Genomic DNA, 23,661 nt, shown 5'->3' on the forward strand with positions numbered 1-23,661 from the left:
CCACCATCGTCCCAATAGGGGCAATGCTGGGTGTCCCAGCAGCGGCAGCCGAGCCAGCCACCATGGGCAGGAACGGGTGATCAGGGAAGTGGGGGGATCCAAGTGGGGAGTTCCAGCCCCAGGCACACCCGCCATCCCGGGGCTTGGGTAGGAACAGATTTTTTGGGGGGAGAAGGGACGGAAGAAGGGGAGGGGAGTGTGGAGGAAGGGGGTGTGGATAGGAAGAGAAGTGGGGGGCCAACCACTCCTCCCCACTAGGCAGGAAGCAGGAGAGGAGGACGCTGACACAAGGGAATACAGGGACGCCGAACTATGCAGGGAAGCAGGGGCGACACACTCACTAGCCCAAGGCAGAACACCAGCTCCTCTGGTTGCACGGGGAGGGCAGGGGCTAAACCAATGTAGGAGAGTGCAGTGTGCAGGGGGTTCAACTAAAAGGGGAAGTCACAAGCGCTGCGGGGGAGAGGCAGGGACACAGTGGTTAGAAGGGACCGGGTGATGGGGAAGCAGCAGTAGGCAGGGGAAGAGGGGAGATAGGTGCGGGTCTGGAGTGGGGATAGGAAAGCTCGGAGGCAAACTGCAAAGGCCGGGGTGGGGCAGTGAACAAACTAACACCAGGGACTAGGGCGGGGCAAACAAACTGACCAGAAAGTCGTACAGGGAGCCAAAGCAAGAAGGGTGCGGCAAACCAATAAACCAACAAACAGTGTGGGTGATAGCAAAGGGGGGAAGAGGGGCCAGTGGTCAGGGCAGAAGGGGATCCCACTGGTCAAAGGCAGCTACAGCGAAGGGGGTAAGGCCAGAGAAGGGGAAGGATGGGTGTACCCACAAGCACTTGGGATGAAGGGGAGAGGCAGCAGCAGGGAAGGAGCACTCAGCAGCAGTTGCAGTGGGAATCAGCAGCAGCCAAACCAGGAGAGACCCCAGGAAAGATGGTGGAGGTGGCAGGAGCCTCTCACTCCTTTCCTTGTTGGAGGGTGGACGAGCAGGCCCCCCCCCCCCCAGGCAGTAACTGCCCGGGGGGGGGAGACTGCCGGGAAGCAGGGTAGCAGGAGGGGCAGGGGCCTGGCTGGTGTGGGGAAGAGGACCTGTTGAGAAAAACTGCTGCTGCAGGGGCAAGAGCAGAAGCAGGGATGGGGCAGGGGTGGCAAGACCTGCATGCCGGCCTGCCTAGCAGGGACCTTACTGCTCCAGCCACTGTTCAAGGGAAGCTCACACTCCTGTGGCTGTGGCTTCTCCCCTTCAGGCTGTTTGTCCCCCTCATAGAACTTCAGTGGCAGAGGGCTGACTCAGCCTGCTTTCTCCCAGCACCCTGTAACAAAGACTTGCCTCCATTTTAATGCAGTTTTTGTCTGGGAATTTCCTTTTCTTTTAAATTAAAAGTTAAACATGAACAGTAACCAAGAGACTGAGACTTCATTGGTATGCTCTGATTGTTTTACCTTACTCTAAAGCAGCACAAATCATTCAGAGAATATTGACCAGTTAAAGCTGCAGTAATAAATCCAGTTTGTTTCACTACAGCAGCACAAAATAGACTGAAAGTGTACAGCCAAATTTTCCCGTTTCCTGTCTTCCAAATTTCCCCCTGCCTCTTGCACTTCCTTACATTCCCAGCACACACATCTCAAAATACCTTTCCCTCTCATTACACACACACACACACACACACACACACACACACACACACACACCCTTCTCTTTCCACACTCCACCCTCTTCCCCCTCCCACCACCACTACTCCGTTGAGAAGAGATAGTACAACAGGTAGCTTTTGTAAAGAAATATTTAGGATTAATGTTCACTTTGTCATTTTTTTCATAACAGCAAGTTATCTGTCAGCAGAGGCTGGTATATAAAATCATCTCCTTCAGAAAAACTTTAAAAGAATTTCCCTTTTTCAAAATGGCCACCATTTCCCCTTGTTCTCAGTAAGAATAAGAGACAGTGAAGCCAGTTTCCCCTCAGGGAAGATAGGTACCCCTATGCTGTCAGGAGGCAGAAATACTCAGTATTATTGAGAACAGTGGGAGGAGAGTTGCCATTTTAAAATGCTCACCAACTGAAGGCTACTGAGTGTGGCTTTAGTCCATTGAGAACCTCAGGAGATGGCAGTCATGTTGGAGAAGAGAGATTTTTTGTGGAATTCTCTGTAACAGAATATTCCTCAGTCCCTGATGGAGGAAAACTTTCAGTCATGAACAGTATTGGGAAAACATGACCATTATTCCTTTACAAATGTCTTCAACTGGAGACAACAAGCAATAAATGAGATTTCACTGAGCTTTAACATTATGGGTGATTTTATGAGTGTGTTCCATTGTTAAGATCACTTGAGACAAAAAAATGGTCTGACACTGGATGCTAAATTTCTTAAATGATCCGTTTTAAAATTAATTTTAGCTCAAAGAAATTAAGAGTTACCTGTATAAAGTCTCAGGAAATTAATTCTGTGCCCAAAAAGCAAGTGCTGTAATTTTGGGGAGGATATGCTCCATTCTTCCCAGATAATAAGTGGTTGAATCCCTATTCTAAGTGCAAAGCTCGTCTCAGCCTTAAATATACATCCATGTGCACTGCTTCCACAATATCCATAGAATCATACAGGTTACAGATGGGGATAAAAAAAATCATGTAATCTAACCCATCCTCTCTACTAGTAAAGGATTATTCTGCATAATGTGCTTTCCAGTCTAGCTTTAAATGCTTTTGAGAAGGAACTTCATATTTCCATTGGCAGACTATTTCACAATCCAACAGCTTTTATTGTCAGAAAGCTTTAGCTGATATTAAACCTACATTTTCTTTCTTTCTTTCTTTCTTTCATCATCTTATTCCAAACTACACTGCCTTATATCATTCTAAAAATTCCTGTCTGTCTTTGGTGTTTATGTCCATATACTTGCTGTTACTGGAATCAGAGTTCAAATACATATAAATTATTAACACTTGGTCAATATCACATCTCCCCCAGAGTCCAACCTTTACCTCATTGTGGTGGCGGGGTGTAAGATCTGAAGTAGGGGATTGCTCATTGGAGCTACGCCATCAGCGATGCTGGCTGGTCCGAAATAACACCTTGGGCATTATGCGAGGTGGACAGGTCCAATGAGAACCGTAAAAATGATGGCTAACACAGATGGTGAAGACACAGGGCAGCAGCTGCACCTAACTACACGAGGTTGCTGAGAAAGACTCAATGGCACAGGTCACATAGCGTGAAGCCAGTACTGGTAGACCAGGAAAAGGTTCATGTTACTGCACCTCCATCTAATCCCAGTGGTACAAGGTATTCTTTGGGACAATTGTTTGCTCTTGCTTTTGACAACATGAACGACTTAGTGCTCTGAGATTCATAGACTCTAAGATTAGAAGGGACCAGTATGATCATCTAAATTCCTTCCCAACCCCAATATAGCAATCAGTTACAACCTTGAGCATGTGGGCAAGACTCACCAGCCAGACACCCAGAAAAATGTCTCTGTAATAATTCAGACCCCACCCCATCTAACATCCCTTCACAGGCCATTGGAATATCTAACACCAATATTCAAAGATCAGTCAATTGCCAAACTAGGCTGTCCCATCAACCATCCCATATACATTTATCAAGCTAAGTTTTGAAGCCAGCTAGGTTTTTTGCTCCACTGCTCCCCTTGGAAGGCTATTCCAGAAGTTCACTCCTCTGATGGTTAGAAACCTGCGTCTAATTTCAAGTCTAAATTTCCTGATGGCCAGTTTATATCCATTAGTTTTTGTGTCCACATTGGCACTGAACTTAAATAATTCCTCTCCCTCCCTGGTATTTATCCCTCTGCTGTATATAGAGAGCAATCATATCTCCCCTCAACCTTCTTTTGGTTAGACTAAACAAGCCAAGCTCTTTGTGTCTCCGCTCATGAGGCAGGTTTTCCATTCTGCAGATCATCCTATTTGCCCTTCTCTGCGTCTGTTCCAGTTTGAATTCATCTTTCCTATACATGGGGGACCAGAATGGCAAACAGTATTCCAGAGGAGGTCTCACCAGTGCCTCGTAAATGGTACTAACACCTTCCTATCTTTACCGGAAATACCTTGTCTGATGCATCCAAGGAAATTTAGCTTTTTACACAGCCACATCACATTGGCGGTTCATAGTCATCCTGTGATCAATCAATATGCCCTGGTCCTTCTCCTCCATTCCACTTCCCCAACTAATTCCCTTAATTTTTTTAAATTAGCCCTTTTGAAGTCAGAGACCCTAGTCACAGATCTAGTTTTATTTATCCTTCCATTTAGTTTGAACTGAATTAGTTCATGCTCGCTTGAACCAAGGTTGTCCCCTACAACCCAGTTCTTCTATGAGGTCCTCATTATTCACCAATACCAAACCTAAAATGGCATCCTCTCTTGTTGGTTCAGTAACTATTTGGTGAAGGAATCCGTCAGCTATCACATCCAGGAAAATCTAGGCCCCATTATTACTACTAGCACTTGTCCTCCAGTCTATATACGGGAAGTTAAGGTCTCCCATAATCACACAGTTCCTAATAGAATTTACTTCATTAAAAGCCGTAAGGAGGTCTCGATCGATGTCCAGATCAGATCCTGGTGGTCTGTAGCACACCCCAAGCACTATCCCATGGGAAACTAGTAGTTTTCTTCCCCAATGTGATTTTTACCCAGACAGACTCGGTCTTATCAATTTCATCACTTCTAATTTCTTTACAGTCTATCTCATCACTAATATACAATGCTACTCCGCCACCTTTGCCTTTATATCGGTCTTTCCTAAACAGCACATACCCTTCAATACTCGTACACTAGTCGTGACTACTATTCCACCATGTTTCTGTTATTCCTATAGTATCTGGTTTCACTTCCTCTACCAGTAGCTCCAGTTCCTCCATTTTGTTACCCAGGCTCCTCGCACTGGTATACAAACATCTTAATTTTTGCTCTTTGGCTTCGCTCATGTTCCTTACCTGATTTGGTACAGTATCTACACTACCCTTCCTCTTAATGTCTATTCTGCTCCCCATTTTCCTCCATCTCAATGCTAAAATCAGGTGTGGAGATTACCTGGCCATCTCCCCCAACTCCCTAGTTTAAAGCTCTCTTAATCAGTTGTGTCAGCCTCCATCCTAGAATTGCATTTCCCTCTCTACTCAGATAAAGTCCATCCCAAGAGAACAGTCCTCTGTCCATGAATGCCTCCCAGTGACCATACATCCCAAAGCCCTCCTTAGAGCACCACTGCCCAAGTCATCTGTTGATCATCAGAATCTTGTCATGCCTTTGTTGTCCTCCTCTAGGGACAGGCAGAATCCCACTGAAGACCACCTGAGCCTCAATTTCCTTAAGAGTCTTCCCCAGCCTGACATAATCTCCTTTGATAAGTTCCATCAAGAATCTAGCTATATCATTTGTACCCACATGAAGGACAATCAGTGGATTCTTTCCCACTCCTGTTAGGATCCTCTTCAGCCTCAGGTCCACATCCTGTATCTTAGCATCCAACAGACAGCACATCCTTCTATTCTCCTCATCAGCTCTCGTTACAGGCTTGTTTGTTCTTCTCACAAGGGAGTCCCCAATCATGTAGACCTGCCTTTTCCTGGTGATGGTGCAAGTCTCCAGCCTATCCCCTGTTCTTTCTGGCTGCAAGTCATCACGTCTACTATTCTCCTTTGCAATCCTCTGCAACCGTTCCTGTATCCTCCTGGGACTATTATTTGGTGGTATCTCCATTGGCTCATCCACTCTTCGTATAGGACTAGCTGCTCTTCTTTTCTTCCTTGCCCTCTCACTTTCAGTAACCACCTGCTGTGCCCCTTCTTGTATATTTGGAATAAAGTGGAATGACCTCATTTATAATGCACATATTTATGGTTGCTCCTTTCTACAGACTAGTGAGGCCGCTGTCCACAGCCAGCCTCCTACACTTTTCAGACAGGTCGCCAGAATGCCGCAAGAAGTTCTGGTGAATGCCATTCTCTGAGTGGCTTGTAACATCCAGGATAAAATTCCACCAACTGAGGAGTGGAGGTTGCTCAGAGGCAGACCCCCATTACCTCATTGCATCAAGTTTGTTCCAAGGTTGGACTTTCAGTCCATCAAGCCCTTGCAGATGCACAGGAATGGACCAAATGGCAAACGATCATTATGGCTGACTGTTTGGCTAAGTGAAGGAGGAAGAGAAGACGATCACATCTAGCTCTGATCCTCTTCCCTATTGAATCAGCCCTTCCAGCCCCCTAATTGTTTTTGCTGCTCTTCCATGAACTCTATTCATTTTATCCACATATGCTCAATTTATAAATATTAAAGCTGTGTGACCTTTTCATAATGAAATCCAAACCCATATAAAGCTAGCTCTTGGGTTTCCTTACCAACCTGAAACCCAGCCCCCATTTGCGTAAAAAGATTCATCAAAACTTGTGTGAACTTCTATGACTCTGGATACTGTTTTAAGCCTGATAATGAAGCATGCAGCCATTACTACAGTTGTTGTGGAGGCTTTTGGATGCCACAATTCCTTGCACGATTCCCAAATAGGGCAGTGCATTCTGGGAAACATCAGATCTCAAAATTAGGATAATAGCCACTGTCACAACAGCAGAACTCAGTCGATAGTGGGCAAGATCTATATAGGTGTCACTCTCCAATCCCACTGATAGGCAATGGGGGGACAAGATGATCCCTGTGAAGAGTGTGAGTGTAGACAAGAACAGCTAACTACCACTACCTTTCAGGAAAGTGTGTTTGTGTGTGGTGGGCACTTGCAAATCGTAGACCTTCCAGCTTCTGGAGATGGAAGCAAAATGTAGAAAGAATACTTGGCTTGTTGAGGGCAAAGGTGTCCTTGGGAAGAGGAACAGTGTCTCCTGAATTATTAGTTTCAGGTGAAAAAAATATACAAAACTCAGCAGTTTTGCTTTGAGTTTTTCTGGTTCATTTAAAAAAAAATGTAGTTAGACGGATTCTAGTTCACCCAAACTGAAACAAAAGAAGGTTTCTATTAACTCCTCAAGTGAAGCTGATGCATTTTGTGAGCCTTTAATATAGAAACTTTCAGCACAATATGGGCGCATGTATGATTACCCTGCTTAATTTAAAAGCATGCACACTGCGTTGCCCTCTCCATGGGCATACTGCAATGAGCTCTGCGTGGACACTCAGGCATAGCCAGGTGTGATCGGAAAAAATGACCTCAGGAAATGCAACAGCAATAGGTTCCTCCTGCTGAGGAAATGTGCTAAACTTGACCTCCTCATCACCAACAGTCTTCCGCCTGTCAAACCGTAACAAGACGTCTTGGATGTATCCACACTCCAAGCACTGGCATCTCACCGAATATGTCATCAGGAGAAGAGACGGACAGGATGTTCGAGTGACAAAGGTCACGAGAAGTGCAGAAGTCTGGACTGATCATAGGCTTATAGCCTCCAGGCTGAATATTTGGATACATCCTAGTAGATGACCACAAGTTAAAAAAACATTCAAAAAGCTTAATATCTCCAAATTGAAACAGGAGAATGTGAAACAGGCTTTTGTTGAAGAAGTGTGTAATCAATTTGTAACAATTGATGCGAACTCCAATAACATCGAGGAAAATTGGGCATCCTTTAGAAACTGTGTACTCAGCTGCATCCAATACCCTTGCTTCCATTAAGATTGGTTCGATGAAAATGATACTGATACAGGGAGACTATTGAACAAGAAACATTGGGTACATAAAGCCTGTTTGGGAGGCAGCGCTTCAACATCTAAGAAGGCAGCCTTCAACAACAGCAAGAGGACAGTCAAACACACACTTAAAGAGATGAAAAACTCAAGGCTGAGCAACAAGACAAATGTGATTCAGTGTTATGCAGACAGGAATGATATGAAGAACTTCTATGATGCCCTGAGGACAATCTATGGACCATGATCATCAGGAACATCTCCAATACTGAGGGCCAATGGCACCACACTTCTCATTGACAAAGAAAAGATACTGCAGAGGTGGGCAGAACACTTTAACATCCTCAATCAAAAATCATTTATTAGCAAGGAGGCAATTGTTTGGCTGTCCCAGATTGAATCAACGTATCTCTTCCCAATCCCCCAACACTGACTGACACTGCAAAAGCGATTGGCCTGCTGCCAAATGGTAAAGTACCTGGAACAGGTGCTATACCAGCAGAAGTCTAAGTCTATCAGGATCATTCTATTTGGCGAAGTCTCATCCATACTGGAACCACGTTCTATGAGCAGAGGAAAACTACTGAAGTAGAGCAGAAGCACCAGCAAAGTAAGTCTCTGTTAACAGCATGTCCGCTGTTAATCAAGTAACCCATAGTGGCATCTCTTATTCAGTGTGCCCCAGACAGTTCAAAGTTCAAATTGGCCTGATCAGTCTCACACACGTGTTCACAGAAACCAAGCCAATCAGTGATGTCATGGTCATCTTCGAACTCGAGGGTCAAACAACATTTCTGGTTCTTCCTGCTTATTCCACTTCCATATGACGTTAGTATACAGACTTCTAAGATACTGATTTGATTTCCCCTCCAGTCTCTCCTTTGTCTCTATGACCATGCTTCCCCCAGATTCCGACCCTTCTCCTGGGTCTCCATATTCTTTACATACAGGTGTGTATCCCCCCCCCCCCCCACACACACACACACACTCTCTCCAGCAGTGCAGAGCACCCAAACACACATCTCAGGATCTGTGCAATTATGCTGTCAGGAGGTTATATCAAATCACTAGCTCAGTGGATCCAGAAGCAGACAGAGCCAATGTTTTAATGTCAATGTTTCATAAAGCCGTGTCACTATACATAAACGCTGTCATATCACAACAATCACCACCATCACTTTGGGATCAGGGTTCATCAAACACTATCAAGCCCATCTTCTTAAGAATCACCAATTCCTAATAACTATTTCATTGCCCCCAGCCAGAGTCACATATTTGAAGTAATCTTATTTATTTCACAGCTTTGTTTAAACACAGGGAAAACATTTTTTAAAACATCACTAAACAACTGGGTGCAATTCTATGGCTGTAGTATGCAGGTCAGACTATATGATCACAATGGTCCCTTCTAGCCTTAAAATCTATTACTCTTGTGGCAGACAGCCGAGTCCACCCTAGTGGGCCTCACACTTCCATTGCTTGTAGTGGATCAGGGCGTCTTCAGTCACCCCGTCTTCCCTGAGGAGGGGATTGGGACCCGGGCCCACCCACTCCTCCAGGTCCCAGCCCAGGGGCCCTGTGAGAAGCAGCTATGTGCTGTTGGCACCGTGTTCCCAACTGCAAATTCTCTTCCCCTGGGCTAATTGTCCCCCTCCTTCTGGCTTCTTGAGCCTGGTACCTTCCGCCAGTCCGCTCCTCCTCACAACTCAGCACTCCTACAATCTGGCACAGCACAGCACTCCTCTCAGCTTGTGCCCTGTCTGTTTGGGTCAGAGGGTTTTTATGGAGCACCTGGCTGGTCCCTAATTGGCCCCAGCTGCTCCTAATTGCCCCCTAACGACTCTCAGCTAAACTGCAGGGAACAGAGCCCGGAGCATTCTGAGGCTTACATATCTTCCCTCAATCACTTTTCCACAGCCTTCTGCCTTCGCTATATCACACTCTGTAAACACATTTATCCCACAGTGACATCCTAAGGCCTCCAAAGTGCAATTTTCTTTCATCAAGGACATGTTATATTCCAGAATATGTTTTATATTATATAATACACATTTATCCACTCTGTGGATGTTAATTGGAAAGTACATAGTGCTTAATAGGTATAAATAGCTACTGTTGTTTGAAATTAAGTCTAAAAATTGCCCCAAGACACAAGATAGTTGCTACTCTGGAACTTTTAGCCACACAAAGGAATAAACCATGAGATTACTGCTAAATGCCTGTGGTACCTTCTTTGTCATCATGATGTATGATTGCATCCTGTATCATATCGGCAAGGTTGAAATGAACTCGATTTTTTCCATGTTTCTGCTTTTTCACATGTCCTTCCTGTTTCTGAAAAGCTTTTTCTCTTTCATAATATGCCTTTATTTGATCATAGCGCATACGCTTCACCAACCGCTGTCGCTGGCCTAAAGGGAGGGACTCCAGCAAGCACTGGTCAATTTCCATGTCATGTGTTCGAAAAACATTACATAGCTGGAAACAGCCTGGAAGAAATGAAAGAAACAAATTAAATTTATGTAACACTGAACTTTGAATGTTTAATGAAATTCCCACCAAACTTGGAAGTTCCTATTTAACTGTTTAGAAATATGTGTTATGTGAGCTTCACCTAATTGACTAATGCCATTTGGGAAGCACATGTTTTGCTATCATCTGCTTTATGGAAACATGTAATTAATTCCATGTTCAAAATATTTTTACTTTTAATGCATGCTTTAAAAGCCAACTATGATTCACATACACAAAAATTAATAGAAAGAGGTCAGAGTTCAAATATGTGAGACGGATGAGACAAATAATTCAGTGTAGTATAAGTGGTTACCATTTGCTTACAAACAAGACTACATTATATATTGCAATGTCAGTCTGATGTTTGTGCCTCCATCTTTGCATTTTGATCTTGCTTTGGGTTAGCAAATTCCTGTTACTCAGTGAGAAGAAAAAACATGGAATAATAATTATAATGATTTAATTAGCACAATGTGAGTAATCAGACAAATGTATATCTATTAAAACCAGAAAAATCATTATAGATTCATAACTATGTGAATGCGTTTTTTGCATTGTATTTAGCTGTCCAAGTGGAATCTTCCGAGAAAGTTAGATATCAGAAACTGAAGATGAAACAAATTGAAAATTTAACTATGTTTCAGTCAGTCACTCTCAGTATTATTCAACAATATTCAGGGAATGCACCCTGAAGTAGGATTCCTTCCCCACCCCCATCCCCACTCCCCACCAGTGTTAAATCTGGCATTTTTACTTATGTGGAAGTGATGGAAGTTACCACTGCTTGCCCAATATGGCTCTCTTTCCCACACTGTGGCCAGCCCTCATAGAAGCTTGTGGGTCTGCCAGTAGTGTGGATTAACAGGGCTTGTTTAGCTCTGGCATCAATGACGCATGGTTTTAAGTCCAGAGTTCAGTCCTTACTGCTGACAGCCAGCCCAGGTGCATACGTTACAGTAACATCAAGCATACAAAAAGTACCTTGTAGTACTCTTATTTATAAGTGCTTGCTCACTCATATTTGCAATCACTTCAGTTAAAATGGAATGTCATGACAGTGCTCAAAGCTTGACATATGAGCTGACAAATATCAGGAAACACAAAGAATAAAATATAGCTGCAAGAGGAGACTGGTGAAAGTGAACACCAGTTGGCAAACTGAAATTTTCATGAACATCTGAAATATTTATATAATACTTCGGATGGAAGGAAAGTGGAAACAAAGTAGGAGACAGGCAGCAAAATTTTCAAATGCATCACTACTTTTGTTTGCCTCAGTTTTTCATTTGCCCAGCTTCAGACACCTTGGGCTAAACCTTTAACATGGTCTGCAATAGAAGAGAAATAAGGTCTAAGAGGGAAGAGAACTAGTGCTGAAAATCATGCTCCAAAGCTAATTAAATAAGACTAAGAATTATTGTCCGTCCATCGCAGAAACTGAACTTCAGAATTATTCCACTTTATTGATATCCCAGTGAATATGATTGGCTCTGACTGTATATAAATTCAATTTTTGTTGTTGTTGTAAATTTTGTCTGCTTCATGTGTAGGATCTATCTACTTTGGACCAGATGGTTGCTTCCATGAGGCACAAATCTGCACCAAAATAACAAGTACAGTATCTTTTTCTATTGAGTTTCAGATAGTTTTACTGAGAGCAGTTCCAGAGGCCTTTGGGAAACTATGGGATATAACCTGTGATTTGGATCTGTGCCCCTCTTTGTTGATTAAATCTAGCAGGAAGACTCAGGAGAAGACTTCAGGTGGTATAAACTGTCATAGTTTCATTGCATCAGTTGAACTATGACAATTTACATCAGCTGAGGATCTATCCATGTAGGTTCACAAGTGGCAAAGACAGCCATCTCACTCCAAGATAAAAAGCTATGTTGGTTAGCTCAGAGAAACATTCACAGAGTTGACATCTCCCTCTCACTTGAAGGGCTTGCCTAACCTTTTGAAAGTAAGGTAAGTAAATCTAGAAGCTCTCTTTGATCCCCTACTGGTTTTAGATAGCTAAGTGGCAAGAGTATCCAAGAGTGGTCTCCCACATCCATCTCCATTTGAAAAAAAGAGACTGATAACTGAATGAATACTTGCAACCTCCTTGTCATTTCCAGTCTAGATTACTCCGGTAAAATGGGGTGTAAACATGTAGTCCATCCCCAAGTGCCCTTTTGCAACCAGGTATGGCACTGCAAGTGTGCTCTGTCTTAATTTCTCCTGTCTGGGGCAGCAGCAGGTTCACTTTAACAGCCTGAGGCAAGAACAAGTCAACACACACTAACAAAATACTATTTTGGAATCTTCAGAGAATTTAAGAGAAGCTAAGCTCTAAGAAGTCTTTACTCAGCCTGCGCTAACTGAATTTTCACAAAAACACATTTCTGACACAAAAGCCATTCCCCTGCCACACAGAGTCCCTGCACCAAAGCATGAGGGTGCTAAGCAACTGAACACAGGATCTTATAATGGCACATGCCAGGAAGATGTAATAGATGCTGCTACGAGCCCTGCCTCTAATCATTTCTGTCCAGAAGAGTTTACAATCTAAATAGATGAGACAAAGGAGGTATGGTTCCCATAGTGGCTCTGAGGCACAGATTTAAAGTGACTTGCCCAAGGTTACTCTTCACCCTCTCTGACTCAGTTTCTCCATCTAGAAAATGGAAATGTTAAGATTTAGCTACCTCCCGAGGTATTGTACGGATTAATTAACTAAATGCCTCTATAACACTTTGAAGTTGAGTACACTATATAAATGCTACACATCTACAATGTTTTAACAGCTTTCCCTTTGACATCTGTTAAAGCGATCTTTGGAATAATACGTCAAATTGTTATTTAATATTTGTACTGAAATCGCATTCAGAAGTTTCCATCAGAATCAGGGCCTTCTTGTGCTAAGTGCTCTAAAAACATATTAAGATATTGGGTAAAATTTTTCAAAAGCTATATTTTTAAAAAGATTCACACAGGCACCTTCAGTGCATCTGCCACTACTTCATCTGGCCCAGGCACCATCTTTTTCATTTCCCAAATGCCTCTTCAACCTCTTCCTCCTTTATGCAATCTATTACGCCCCATTTCAACTTACACATTCCTCGTTCACATCTCTCATCATTTTCTCTCTTGCCTGTGCAAGTTCGTACATGGTCTTTTCTTCCTCATATCAAGGCCCAGTTATCAGCAGACCTTAGATAGACCAATTTGCATGACAACCAGAGAGAAGATGACAACAACAATGACTTAGGCACTTAGGGGGTCAAAATTTCATTGAACATCAATAGAATTTGGGCTCCTTAGTGTTTAAAGTCACTTTTGAAAATGAGACTTAAAGTCTAAGTCAAGTAGGCACTTTTGAAAATTTTACCCATGGGCCTGTACCAAAAATTTTACAAACTAAGGCTATGTCTACTTTATGAGCTGGGGGTCTGAGTCCCAATTCATGTACACATACTCAGACTAGTTATTATCTGAGCTAGCATGCTGGCATTGGGTAGCCGCCCTGAGCACAAATCCACTTTAACCTTCTGGGTATGTACTTGGGGCAGGTAGTCTGTGCTGCCACTTCTACACTACTATTTTTAGTGTGCTAGCTCAGATGAGAGTTACTGTGAGTAACTGTGTGTGAGCTGGGGATCACACCCCTAGCTTACAGTGTAGACATACCCCAAGAAGACAAGTGCCATGTAAGTACATAAAAGGTTGTTACAAGGAGGAGGGGAAAAATTGTTCTCGTTATCCTCTGAGGACAGGACAAGAGGCAATGGGCTTAAATTGCAACAATTAGGACATTAGGAAGAACATCCTGTCAGGGCAGTTAAGCATTGGAATAAATTGCCTATGGAGGTTGTTGCATCTCTGTCATTGGAGATTGTACCAGAAATCTCATTAATAATGAGCTGACAATATTTCCTGCTATCAAATCCTATTAGAAAAAGCTTATTAGGCATGATATATTTACGCAGATGCACTGTGCCAAAGTCACTAGAGTGCACAATGGTTTTCAGTTTGTACCCATCATAAAAGTATTATATGTCCCTTATGAATTTAAGTGTGAAAAACCATGGAATATGAAAAACCAAAAAAAGCTCAAGATTATATATATAATTGCATGTTTTTTAGGAACTAGAATAGGACAAAAGAAAACCACTGTTATTCTAAAGCAATTTCAATGGTATTCATTATTACAGAACTACTTCACTGGACATGGACTAAATAAAATCATTGTGAAGAGTGTAATTATGACTATAAAACAAGCTGTTGATATAATTGTAGCAATTTTCTCACAAAAGCCTGAATACCAATTTTAAATACATATTATTGGCATGATCATGTACAAACAAGAAATTCCTGAGTAAATAGGATTTGCTCACTTTAAATTGTGCTATAACCTTTATTATGAGATTGAGGGAAGGAACGCTTAGTCCCAGTAGGCGTTGCAGGTTTAGGGCTAGCTCACAGATGACTAACATAGGATACATAAGGCACAGTGAAGAAAGAGCAAGCTAGCTAGATTTTGTTATCAGATTCAGGCCATGCTCTGCATAATTCCATGCTTTGCATAAAATCACTGCCCATACCTCTCTTTGTGAATGATAGGCAAACATGTCTGCTTCTAAATTCCTGTTTCTTTGTGGAGACAATCAGCACAAGACACTTTTGTGATTTGCAGTGGTATGCAGAATCTCCCTGTCTAGAGGTATATTGTAGATTGGACCTCAAGCATAACAGAAAACAGTGTCCCACTGATGTTTGCACCTTCTACATCTAGATTTTCATCTTGTTACCACAAATTTGCTGCTGTGATCCAAAGAAATAAATGGTGTATGCAGTAAAAAAGCATTATTCCCAGAGCAGTACACAAGGATAGCAAAGTTGTCTCCACTTCCCTCCCCTGCAAAAACCTCTGGAATGAACTTCTGCTTACTGTAACAAGTATCTGAATTTCATTGTGACGCAAGATAAGAATGCAGTATGTTGAAAGGTAAAAAAGCAATTGAAAATTCCTCTACTATTAAAGTCAGGGGCACTAGTCACTTTAATGGGAGAAAAATTAAGCATGTTGGTAAGTGTTGGCAGGACTGGAGTCTTAAGATACAAATTGACAATGGTCTGTGTTTATATTGGAAAATGTTACAATATTTGAAGAAAGATTATCTTTTAAACATAGAACAGAAGTCAGAAAAAAGTATATATAGTCTGTAACAAATCAGGAACGCCTGTTATTTGGAATGCATCTAAACTTAATTTTTCTAAGCAGACTTTCGAAAAATCCAGTTACTTGTGGAAAAAAAAAAACACCCAGTAGAAGATTCACTGGGTGCAATTACCTTTTTCCCCTTAAAAGCTGTAGTCCTTAAGTTTAATAGTGTTGTGTTAACCTGTGTGACTCCAGTACAGCACAGGTCAGAAAGGTGTAATTTACAAAGCCTTGCTTTATTATCTCTGATCGGTCTTTGTTTACACATTGCTTTGTTATCCTCTGTTACCTCTGTACATTTTGAAAATCACAAAATCATAGCCAATCAGCAGCAGAAGCTTCCTCTCAATAAATCTACTCACAGTAGCAGTGGCTTTGAAATTAGAAGATAAGTGGTTGCAGCTGTTGATTAGACTTTCTTTTACATTGTTTGCAGTGTTGTTGTAGCTGTGTTGGTCCCAGGGAATGAGAGAGACAAGGTAGGTGAGGAAATATCTTTTATTAGCCCAATATCGGTTGCTGGAAGGAACGAACTTCCAAGCTTCACAGAGTTCTTCTTCATGTCTTGGGAGGGTAACCAGAGTGTCTAAGCTAACACAAAAATGAGGACAGATTATTAAGCAGGAGGGGCTCACACATGCTGCAGGAAACCACTTAATTTTAAGTGGGCAGTTGAGAGTTAGATTGTTAAGCATAAGGAGTTCCCTCCCGACTCCTGGGAGTTAGGGGACTCCTATTCTATGTGAAATCTCCAGAGAATATCATGAGCCACTGGGGCCATGTGTTGCATCCATGGGCTATTTGGAGAGGGCAACTCACTCGTCTTTCTTGCCCCATGTAGTATCTGCCTGGGGTGGTAGCTGCACCACTGGAGCTAGAGCTGGGGCAGAGGGGGTGTCCAGTTCAGCTCTCTTTCTCCTCCTGCTTCACATGGCGCGCACAGAGTGGGGCATGGATCACTGAGGTTATATGCTGTGCCACTGCTACAGCTGTGCAGGAAAACTCCTGTGTGTTCCAATACAGTGTGTGCTGAGGATGATTTGGCAGTGCTGTTAGCCCAGCTTCAGAATGCTTTTGTCTAGTTATTATTTTGACACACTGCCAAAATTTTCCTCAGAAATGCCAGTGAGAAAAGGAAAATCATGACTTTGACTATACCTCCGCAAAAGCTGAATGGAGTTCACCGAACAAAGAAAAGGCACTTTCATTGCCTGGGGGATATCCCTCTGCTACATTCCAAGACCTGCTGCTAACAGTGGATGCAGGAATGCTTCTAAAAGAAAAGGTCACAAGAATCTGTACAATGGAAAATGTTAGGCAACTTCAGTATAGGGGTCCCTATCAGGTTCACCCAAAATACATAGGTCAGAATTTTCAAATTTGAGAGCCTAAAATTAGGCACCTCAATCCATATCTAGGCACCTAAACTGGGGGTTCTCAAACTTTTTGTTCTGGGACCCCCTTTGAAAATATTTCAGGCTGTGATGACGCCCCAAAAAAATGAAGACCCCCCCCCCCCATGCTCTGCCACCCACCACCCCATGCCACCCGTAGTGCCGCTGCTGGGGGCGATGCTGCCTTCAGAGCACCCGGTCAGCAGCCGCTGCTCTCCAGCCACCCAGCTCCGGCGGTTAGCCATGCACGGTATGTTCAGGGGCTGGCAGCTCACAATCTCCCATAATAACCTTGAAACTCCTTGAGGGGTCCTGACCCCCAGTTGGAGAACCCTTGACTGAAATTAAAGTGGCCTGATTTTCAAAGGGATCGAGCCCCTGTAACGTCAATGTACTGTCAACAATAGCTTTTCATTTAAAAAAATAGCAACTAATCAAACCTAGACTTCAATAGTGCTATTAATTTTGGGGAATATAATATCCATCTATGCCCAAAATGTGGCTAGCAAAACACTTAAGATGAATGTGAGAAAATCATGGGCTAATCCATAAATGACATAGTAAGTACTGGATCAAGTATGCAACTGGTGCAAATCAATGTAGCTCCCTCTAATTCAATGGAACTGTGCTAATTCACAGCAGCTGGCCCCTTGATAACATAGATTGGTGATGATCCTTGTCAGAGAACAGATTCTGGCCATACGATCAATGAACTCACTTTTTCAGCAATGCATATTATTTCTATACCTGGTTTCTTCACTGCAGGCATTTGTTGTAACAGTGATTTGCTGTTACCAAAAAGAAATTATTAAAAGTTCATTTATCATTGTTGCTGCAGTTAAAGTCAATTTACCTGCTGCATGAGAAATGAGTAATATGTATGCAACAGCCCAATTGAAGTTACAGCACCTGCTCTGTAAAATAATTCATTTGATTATAGGTGTCCTCTTTATAAATCAAAAGTTATTATCCATCATCCTCATATCCTTTCAGTATGAAAAAATGCTTCTTAGCAACAGAAGAGGCAAGATTACTTTAAATCCATCTCAAATTGCACTGTTAAAGTCAGTATCAAAATTCTTATATTTAAAAATCCTTTGGTCAATCTAGGGAAAAATTACAATTTCAAGAGCAATTCTGTTATATCGGTAAGGCTTTTGCTGAAGCACACTGCTCTTAATCACTCACCTCACTTCAACAGCAGAAGTATTTTGGTTAGATCAGCAGCATTGTGTTCAGTTTAGAGAGATGTCTTTATTCCTTTTTCAAAGCAGATAAACAAGGAGTTATAAATAAGCGTTATTTACCTTCATGCAAAGAATTCAATTAATGCCATGTCTTCGGAGCAATAAATTGTATCTCAGTAAAGAAGCTGATCTGACTCCTTGGTTCTACAGAGCTCTTGTAGATGCAATTACAAAGTTAGGCCCCTTCAATGACTTAATATATAAAGCTTCCTGATTTTCTGCTAAACACATTTCTCTTTGCTGAAGAGGAATACTGAGCATGTTCAAGCGACCAGCCCCTTATAAAACCCTATTCCTGTATGCTGTTCTTCAGAAGCCCTTTGATGTGACTAGACTGGTAAGCAGGAACTGCAATCAATTTCCAGCTTAATACCAGGGAAAATAGTTACTTATCAGACACTATTAATCAACTCTACATGCTCTCTAATAGACTCTATTATCTATCAGCAATTTAATGATGCTACTGCAACATTTTATAAAAAATTATTACATATTTAAATCACCGAGTCAACCATTTGGGTTCTAGCTTTGTAGGGATAGAAGGCAATCTGAATAATAGAGAACCAAATATAATGGTGGGCTCTGTCCTGCCCTTTACAAGTTATGTCATGTAACGCTCTGAAACATATGGATCTTGTGTGTACTAGGGAAGAATCGTTAACTGCCTATTAGCCAACCCAACAATATAATCATGTACTGGCCTTAAATGTAATGAAATATGGATTTCACATATGTGCAAAGGGAATCTCTCTCTCTCTCTCTCTATCTAGGAGAATGTGTGTGCATGCATGTGCATGTATATATATATATATTTTACAATATATATGCACAAGCACATATACAGACACGTACGATATGGAAACAGGAGGAGGTCTAGATTCAAACTGCTTGTTTCACATGATTCATATCCTAAAATAGGAGGCCCTATCGCAGCGGGCAGTGCCCGGAAACAGTGTGAATGCATGGGAAACTAATAGGCACAATCTGCTCATGCTGACACTGCTTGATCTGGTGACTGGAAAGCTGCTGTCTCCACATGCACTCTGCTGCAGTTGTTCTTGCACAGTCTTTTAGAAGATCAGACAAGGGCACACCCTGGATTCTCTGAATGAGCATAATCAATCTCAAGTGCTCCCTCCCGCAAATACAAAAACCTCCACAAAAGGGAAACAAGCACCGTGGGCTGTTTGATGGCGCTGGAGTTTCTAATAGAAAGCTATTCCATAGTTGCCCAGTGACAGGATAAAGAGGTACTAGACCATTTGTCTCTCCCCCGGCACCTAACCTGTGTACCTGAGCTGTGTGCAAGGGACAAGGCAGGACGGAATTAATTCTCCAGTCCACAGGCAACCTGCAAGACTATAATGTAGCCCCCTCTGCCAGTGTTCTTTCAGACTATAGCTGTTGCCTTTCCGATCTCACATGCAGGGGGCGTTGGGTGGCTGGACTGATGAAATTAGGGATCCTGTAGTACCCCAAGCACCTCTCCAATAGCCCAGATCTAATTAGCCTATTTGGGAAAAATGCAGAAGCCTCTTAGGATATGTCTACACTGCATTGTAAACCCAAGTCTGTAGGACCTGGTTTGTGTAACTGGCATTTCCAAGCCCATGCTTGAGCGTCCACACTGCATTGTAAACCTGAGTTTACAACTGCTGGACCTGGATCTCACTTCACTACACAAACCTTTTGACTCAGGTCTGAAGCTTGACCTGCATCCACACTGCAAAGTGACAGGGTTTGGACCCCAGTCACTGCAGGACTCAGGCTCTAACCTAGCACCCCAGCAGGGTCCTAGGACCCAGGTTCTGACGACTTGCTGGCCCAAGTCAGAATAATGCGTGTGTGGACAGAAGGGGGGCTTGGGTTCAAATGTGACCAGGTTTAAGTGCAGTATAGACATAGCCTAATACAGCATGCAAGACTGTGAGGGTCCTGCAACATAGCCATTCCACCTGTGTCTCCACCCTTCTCTCCGAACAGTGAGATTGAAGTGGTGCACAGAACTGTGCTCCAGGTTAATATATTTCACCCAGAGAGGAGGGAATTTTCTTACAAATATATTTAGGAGTAATTATCGGCTAACTGACATGAAGGGAATTTAATGGTTATTAATCTAATTCCCAGTGGTCCGGTATCTGGATGACAAAAAACACCACAATCCCTTCTTGCTGGATTTATATCCATATTTACAGCACTCAGATACCAGTGGCAAGCATGGTATATCAATAGACAATAGCATGTCCAGATTTCCAAATATTAGGGGCTTTGTCTGATAGGCAACTTATCACCCCTGCCCCATCCCAATTTCTCACATTTGCTATCTGGTCACACTAGCAGACAGGCAGGCAGAGAAAAATTAATAAAAAAGAAAAACCTAGCTGATCTCAAAGGAAAAAATGTTTGTGCCTAAAAGAGTTACAAAATTTTTAAAAGAACAGTATGTTCATGATTAAATACTAAGACTTTCACAGTGTCCTGGTTGTGACAACTTCAGGTTATCTGATCAGAAAATAATGATCACGTGGAACTGCATTTACAGTGCAACCACTGTAATTTCTCTCCTCAATTTTTACAAAATGTTGGTTTTAAAAAAATGTTAGAAGAAAGAAAGTGACCTGGCTCTGTGAGGTAGGTTTTCATCTTTTACAGCTTTCTTTAGTTACTCTTGGGCAAGTTCACCCTGTCACAGGAGTAAACTGGATTCCAAGAGGTAACTAGTGGACTATACACACGCAACTTATTAGGTTAGCGCACTGTGCTCCATAATGTTTGCGGTGACTCTCAAAGCCTCTGCTGAAAGGTGGTTTGGAGCTCTGGATGGATTTTACTGTTTTAAACCTCTGAAAACTAATTACATCAACAGCAAGTAAAAATTGAGAAGCTCAAAGCTTGAATTTCCAGTGAAAGCACAAAGGACCTGGGCTTGCAGTAAGAAATCTCAAAGGGTAAGAAAGAAGGGGGAAAACGTGACTGCTGGGAAGTTATATAGCTGGCCTTTTTTTTTTTTCTTCCCGTTGCTCACACTGGGAAAACTATGAAGTTGTAACTAAACTGAGTATACAGATTACTTCCTTGCATTCAGTAAATGGAAAAGACTTAACACATTCATTTGTAATGCACACTGTCAGATGCAGAAACAGATCCCTCATGCATTGCAGAAATATTCCCAGGCATTTCAGAATGTTACATATGAATGGTTTATAACACAGGCTCAAGACAGTCAGAACTCAACATTTATCAGTAACCAGGCTGAAACACTGAGATAGGTGGCTGCTATGGGTGAATTTGGAATTTTAAAGGATGAATTAATATAGGACTGAACCGTGATGGGAACCGCAAATGCTGTTGCCATGCTAAGATGCTGAGTGAACTGACACTAAAGTAAGGAAATTATAAAAGTTGAACTGAGAAGGGAAAATGCTGGCCAGTAAGAGGCAGAAACAGTATCTGCTTCTTAGCAAAGAAACAACTGAACAAACAAAAACAGTAGAATTCAAAACCAGCACAGAGACACTTCATCATAAAGCTTCTCAGGTGCCACTATTGAGACAGCAAGCATGGTAGGAATGAAGAGAAATGTCCAGCACATGGAAAATGCTGCAGAAAATGTAAGGAGGAGGAAAAAAAGAAACTTTTTTTTTTTAACAAAAGCCTGAAAGCAGCAAAATAAGGTACATGTGGTTGAAGACAAAGAAGATGTTCTGCATCATACATTATATAAGGGCAGTGAAAAGCAAAAGGAAAACAGTGGTTCCTAATTCTGAACATGAGTACTGGCAAGCACCTAGGAAAGGAAACCCTATGTCAAATGGATTGTGGTTCTATACACAATCTAATCTTTTAGCGAGATTATTGCAAAGTAAAACCAGGATAAATGCAAAAGTCTAGTTAATAGAACAGTAGACGTAGGCAAAAATTCAGTGACAATTCTAACATGCAGGCCTGATCAATGTACTGGGTAAGACAGTCTGTTTGGGCCAAAATCACATTGAGGAAGAAAGCTACTGCAGGTTCCCCTGATATAATGCTTGGGGTGTGCTACAGACCACCAGGATCGGATTTGGATATGGATGGAAGCCTCTTTAATGTTTTTAATTAAATAAATACTACTGGGAATTATGGGAGATTTTAACTTCCCAGCTATAGATTGGAGGAGAAGTGTTACTAATAATAGTAGGGCCCAAATTTTCCTGTGTGTGATAGCTGACAGATTTCTTTACCCAATAGTCACTGAACCAACAAGAAGTGATGCCATTTTAGATTTGGTATTAGTGAGTAGTGATGACCTCATAGGACAACTGGTTGTAGAGGTCAATCATGAGTTGATTCAATTTAAACAAAATGGAAGGATAAACAAAAATAGATCTGCAACAAGGATCCTTGATTTCAAAAGAGCTAACCTTAAAAAAATGAAGGGAATTAGCTAGGGAAGTGGACGGACTGAACAACTCAAGGATCTGAATATGGAGGAAGCATGGAATTACTTTAAATCAAAGTTGCAAAAACTATCTGAAACTTGCATCCCAAGCAAGGGGGAAAAATCCTAGGGAAGAGCTGCAGACCTCGCTGGATGAGGAAGATGGGAGGGATCAGTAAGGAAAACTACCTCTTGGAGGAGGTTAGAAAGTGTATGGATAAAGTGAGAATTGCCAAAAGCCAAGCAGAGTTGGACCTTACAAAGGGAATTAAAACCAATAGTAAAAGGTTTGATAGTCATATAAATAAGAAGAAAATAAGGAAAGAAGAAGTGAGACCACAAAGCACTAAGGATGAGGTGGAGATTAAAGATTACCTAGGCATGGCCCAACACCCAACCAAATACTTTGCCTCAGTTTTCAATGAGGCTAATGAAGAGCTTAGGGGTAGTTGCAGGGTGGCTAATGGCAACAAGGATATGGAGGTAGAAATTACCACATCGGACGGGGAAATCAAACTCAAACAGCTTAATGGGACTAAATCGGGGGGCCTGGATAATCTCCATCCAAGAATATTAAAGGAACTGGCACATGAAATTGCAAGTCCATTAGCAAGGATTTTAAAGAAATATGTAAACTTGGGAGTCATACCCTATGACTGGAGAACTGCTAATATAGTTCCTATTTTTAAGAAAGGGTAAAAAGTGATCTGGGAAACTACAGGTCTGCTAGTTTGACTTCAATTGTATGCAAGGAATTGGAACAAATTTTAAAAGAGAAAGTAGTTAAGGATATAGAAGTGAACGGTAATTGGGATAAAATATAACATAGTTTTACAAAAGGTATATTGTGCCACACCAACCTAATATCCTTCTTCAGAAGATAATTAAGGTTTTTTTAGACAAAGGAAATGCAGTAGATCTAATCTACTTGGATTTCAAGAAGGCATTTGATACAGTTCCACATGGGAAATTATTAGTTAAATTGGAGAAGATGGGGGTTAATATGAGAATTGAAAGGTGGATAAGTAACTGGTTAAAGGGGAGACTATAGAGGATCATAATGAAGGGTGAACTGTCAGGCTGGAGTCAGGTTACTAGTGGAGTTCCTCAGGGATTGGTTTTGGGACCAGTCTTAATTAACATTTCTGTTACTGACCTTGGCACAAAAAGTGGGAGTGTGCTAATAAGATCTGTAAATGACACAAAAGGAGGGGA

The 23,661-nt window shown here is 42.0% G+C and overlaps 1 protein-coding gene across 1 annotated transcript in view; it reads right to left on the minus strand.

Annotated features, from left to right (window-relative positions):
• The window catches only part of LOC137145860 (unconventional myosin-XVI-like), a 212,019-nt gene that overhangs the window by 176,013 nt on the left and 12,345 nt on the right, over positions 1 to 23,661 (minus strand). Inside the window, exon 2 of the mRNA XM_067536802.1 lies at positions 9,894 to 10,154. Within this exon, the coding sequence (XP_067392903.1) occupies positions 9,894 to 10,154 (261 nt within the window). The remainder of the gene's footprint in view (positions 1 to 9,893; positions 10,155 to 23,661) is intronic.

Source organism: Emydura macquarii, unplaced genomic scaffold (genome assembly GCF_026122565.2).
Source record: "Emydura macquarii macquarii isolate MOO-44397 ecotype Brisbane River unplaced genomic scaffold, CSIRO-AGI_Emac_v2 contig_3671, whole genome shotgun sequence".
Taxonomy (NCBI): domain Eukaryota; kingdom Metazoa; phylum Chordata; order Testudines; family Chelidae; genus Emydura; species Emydura macquarii.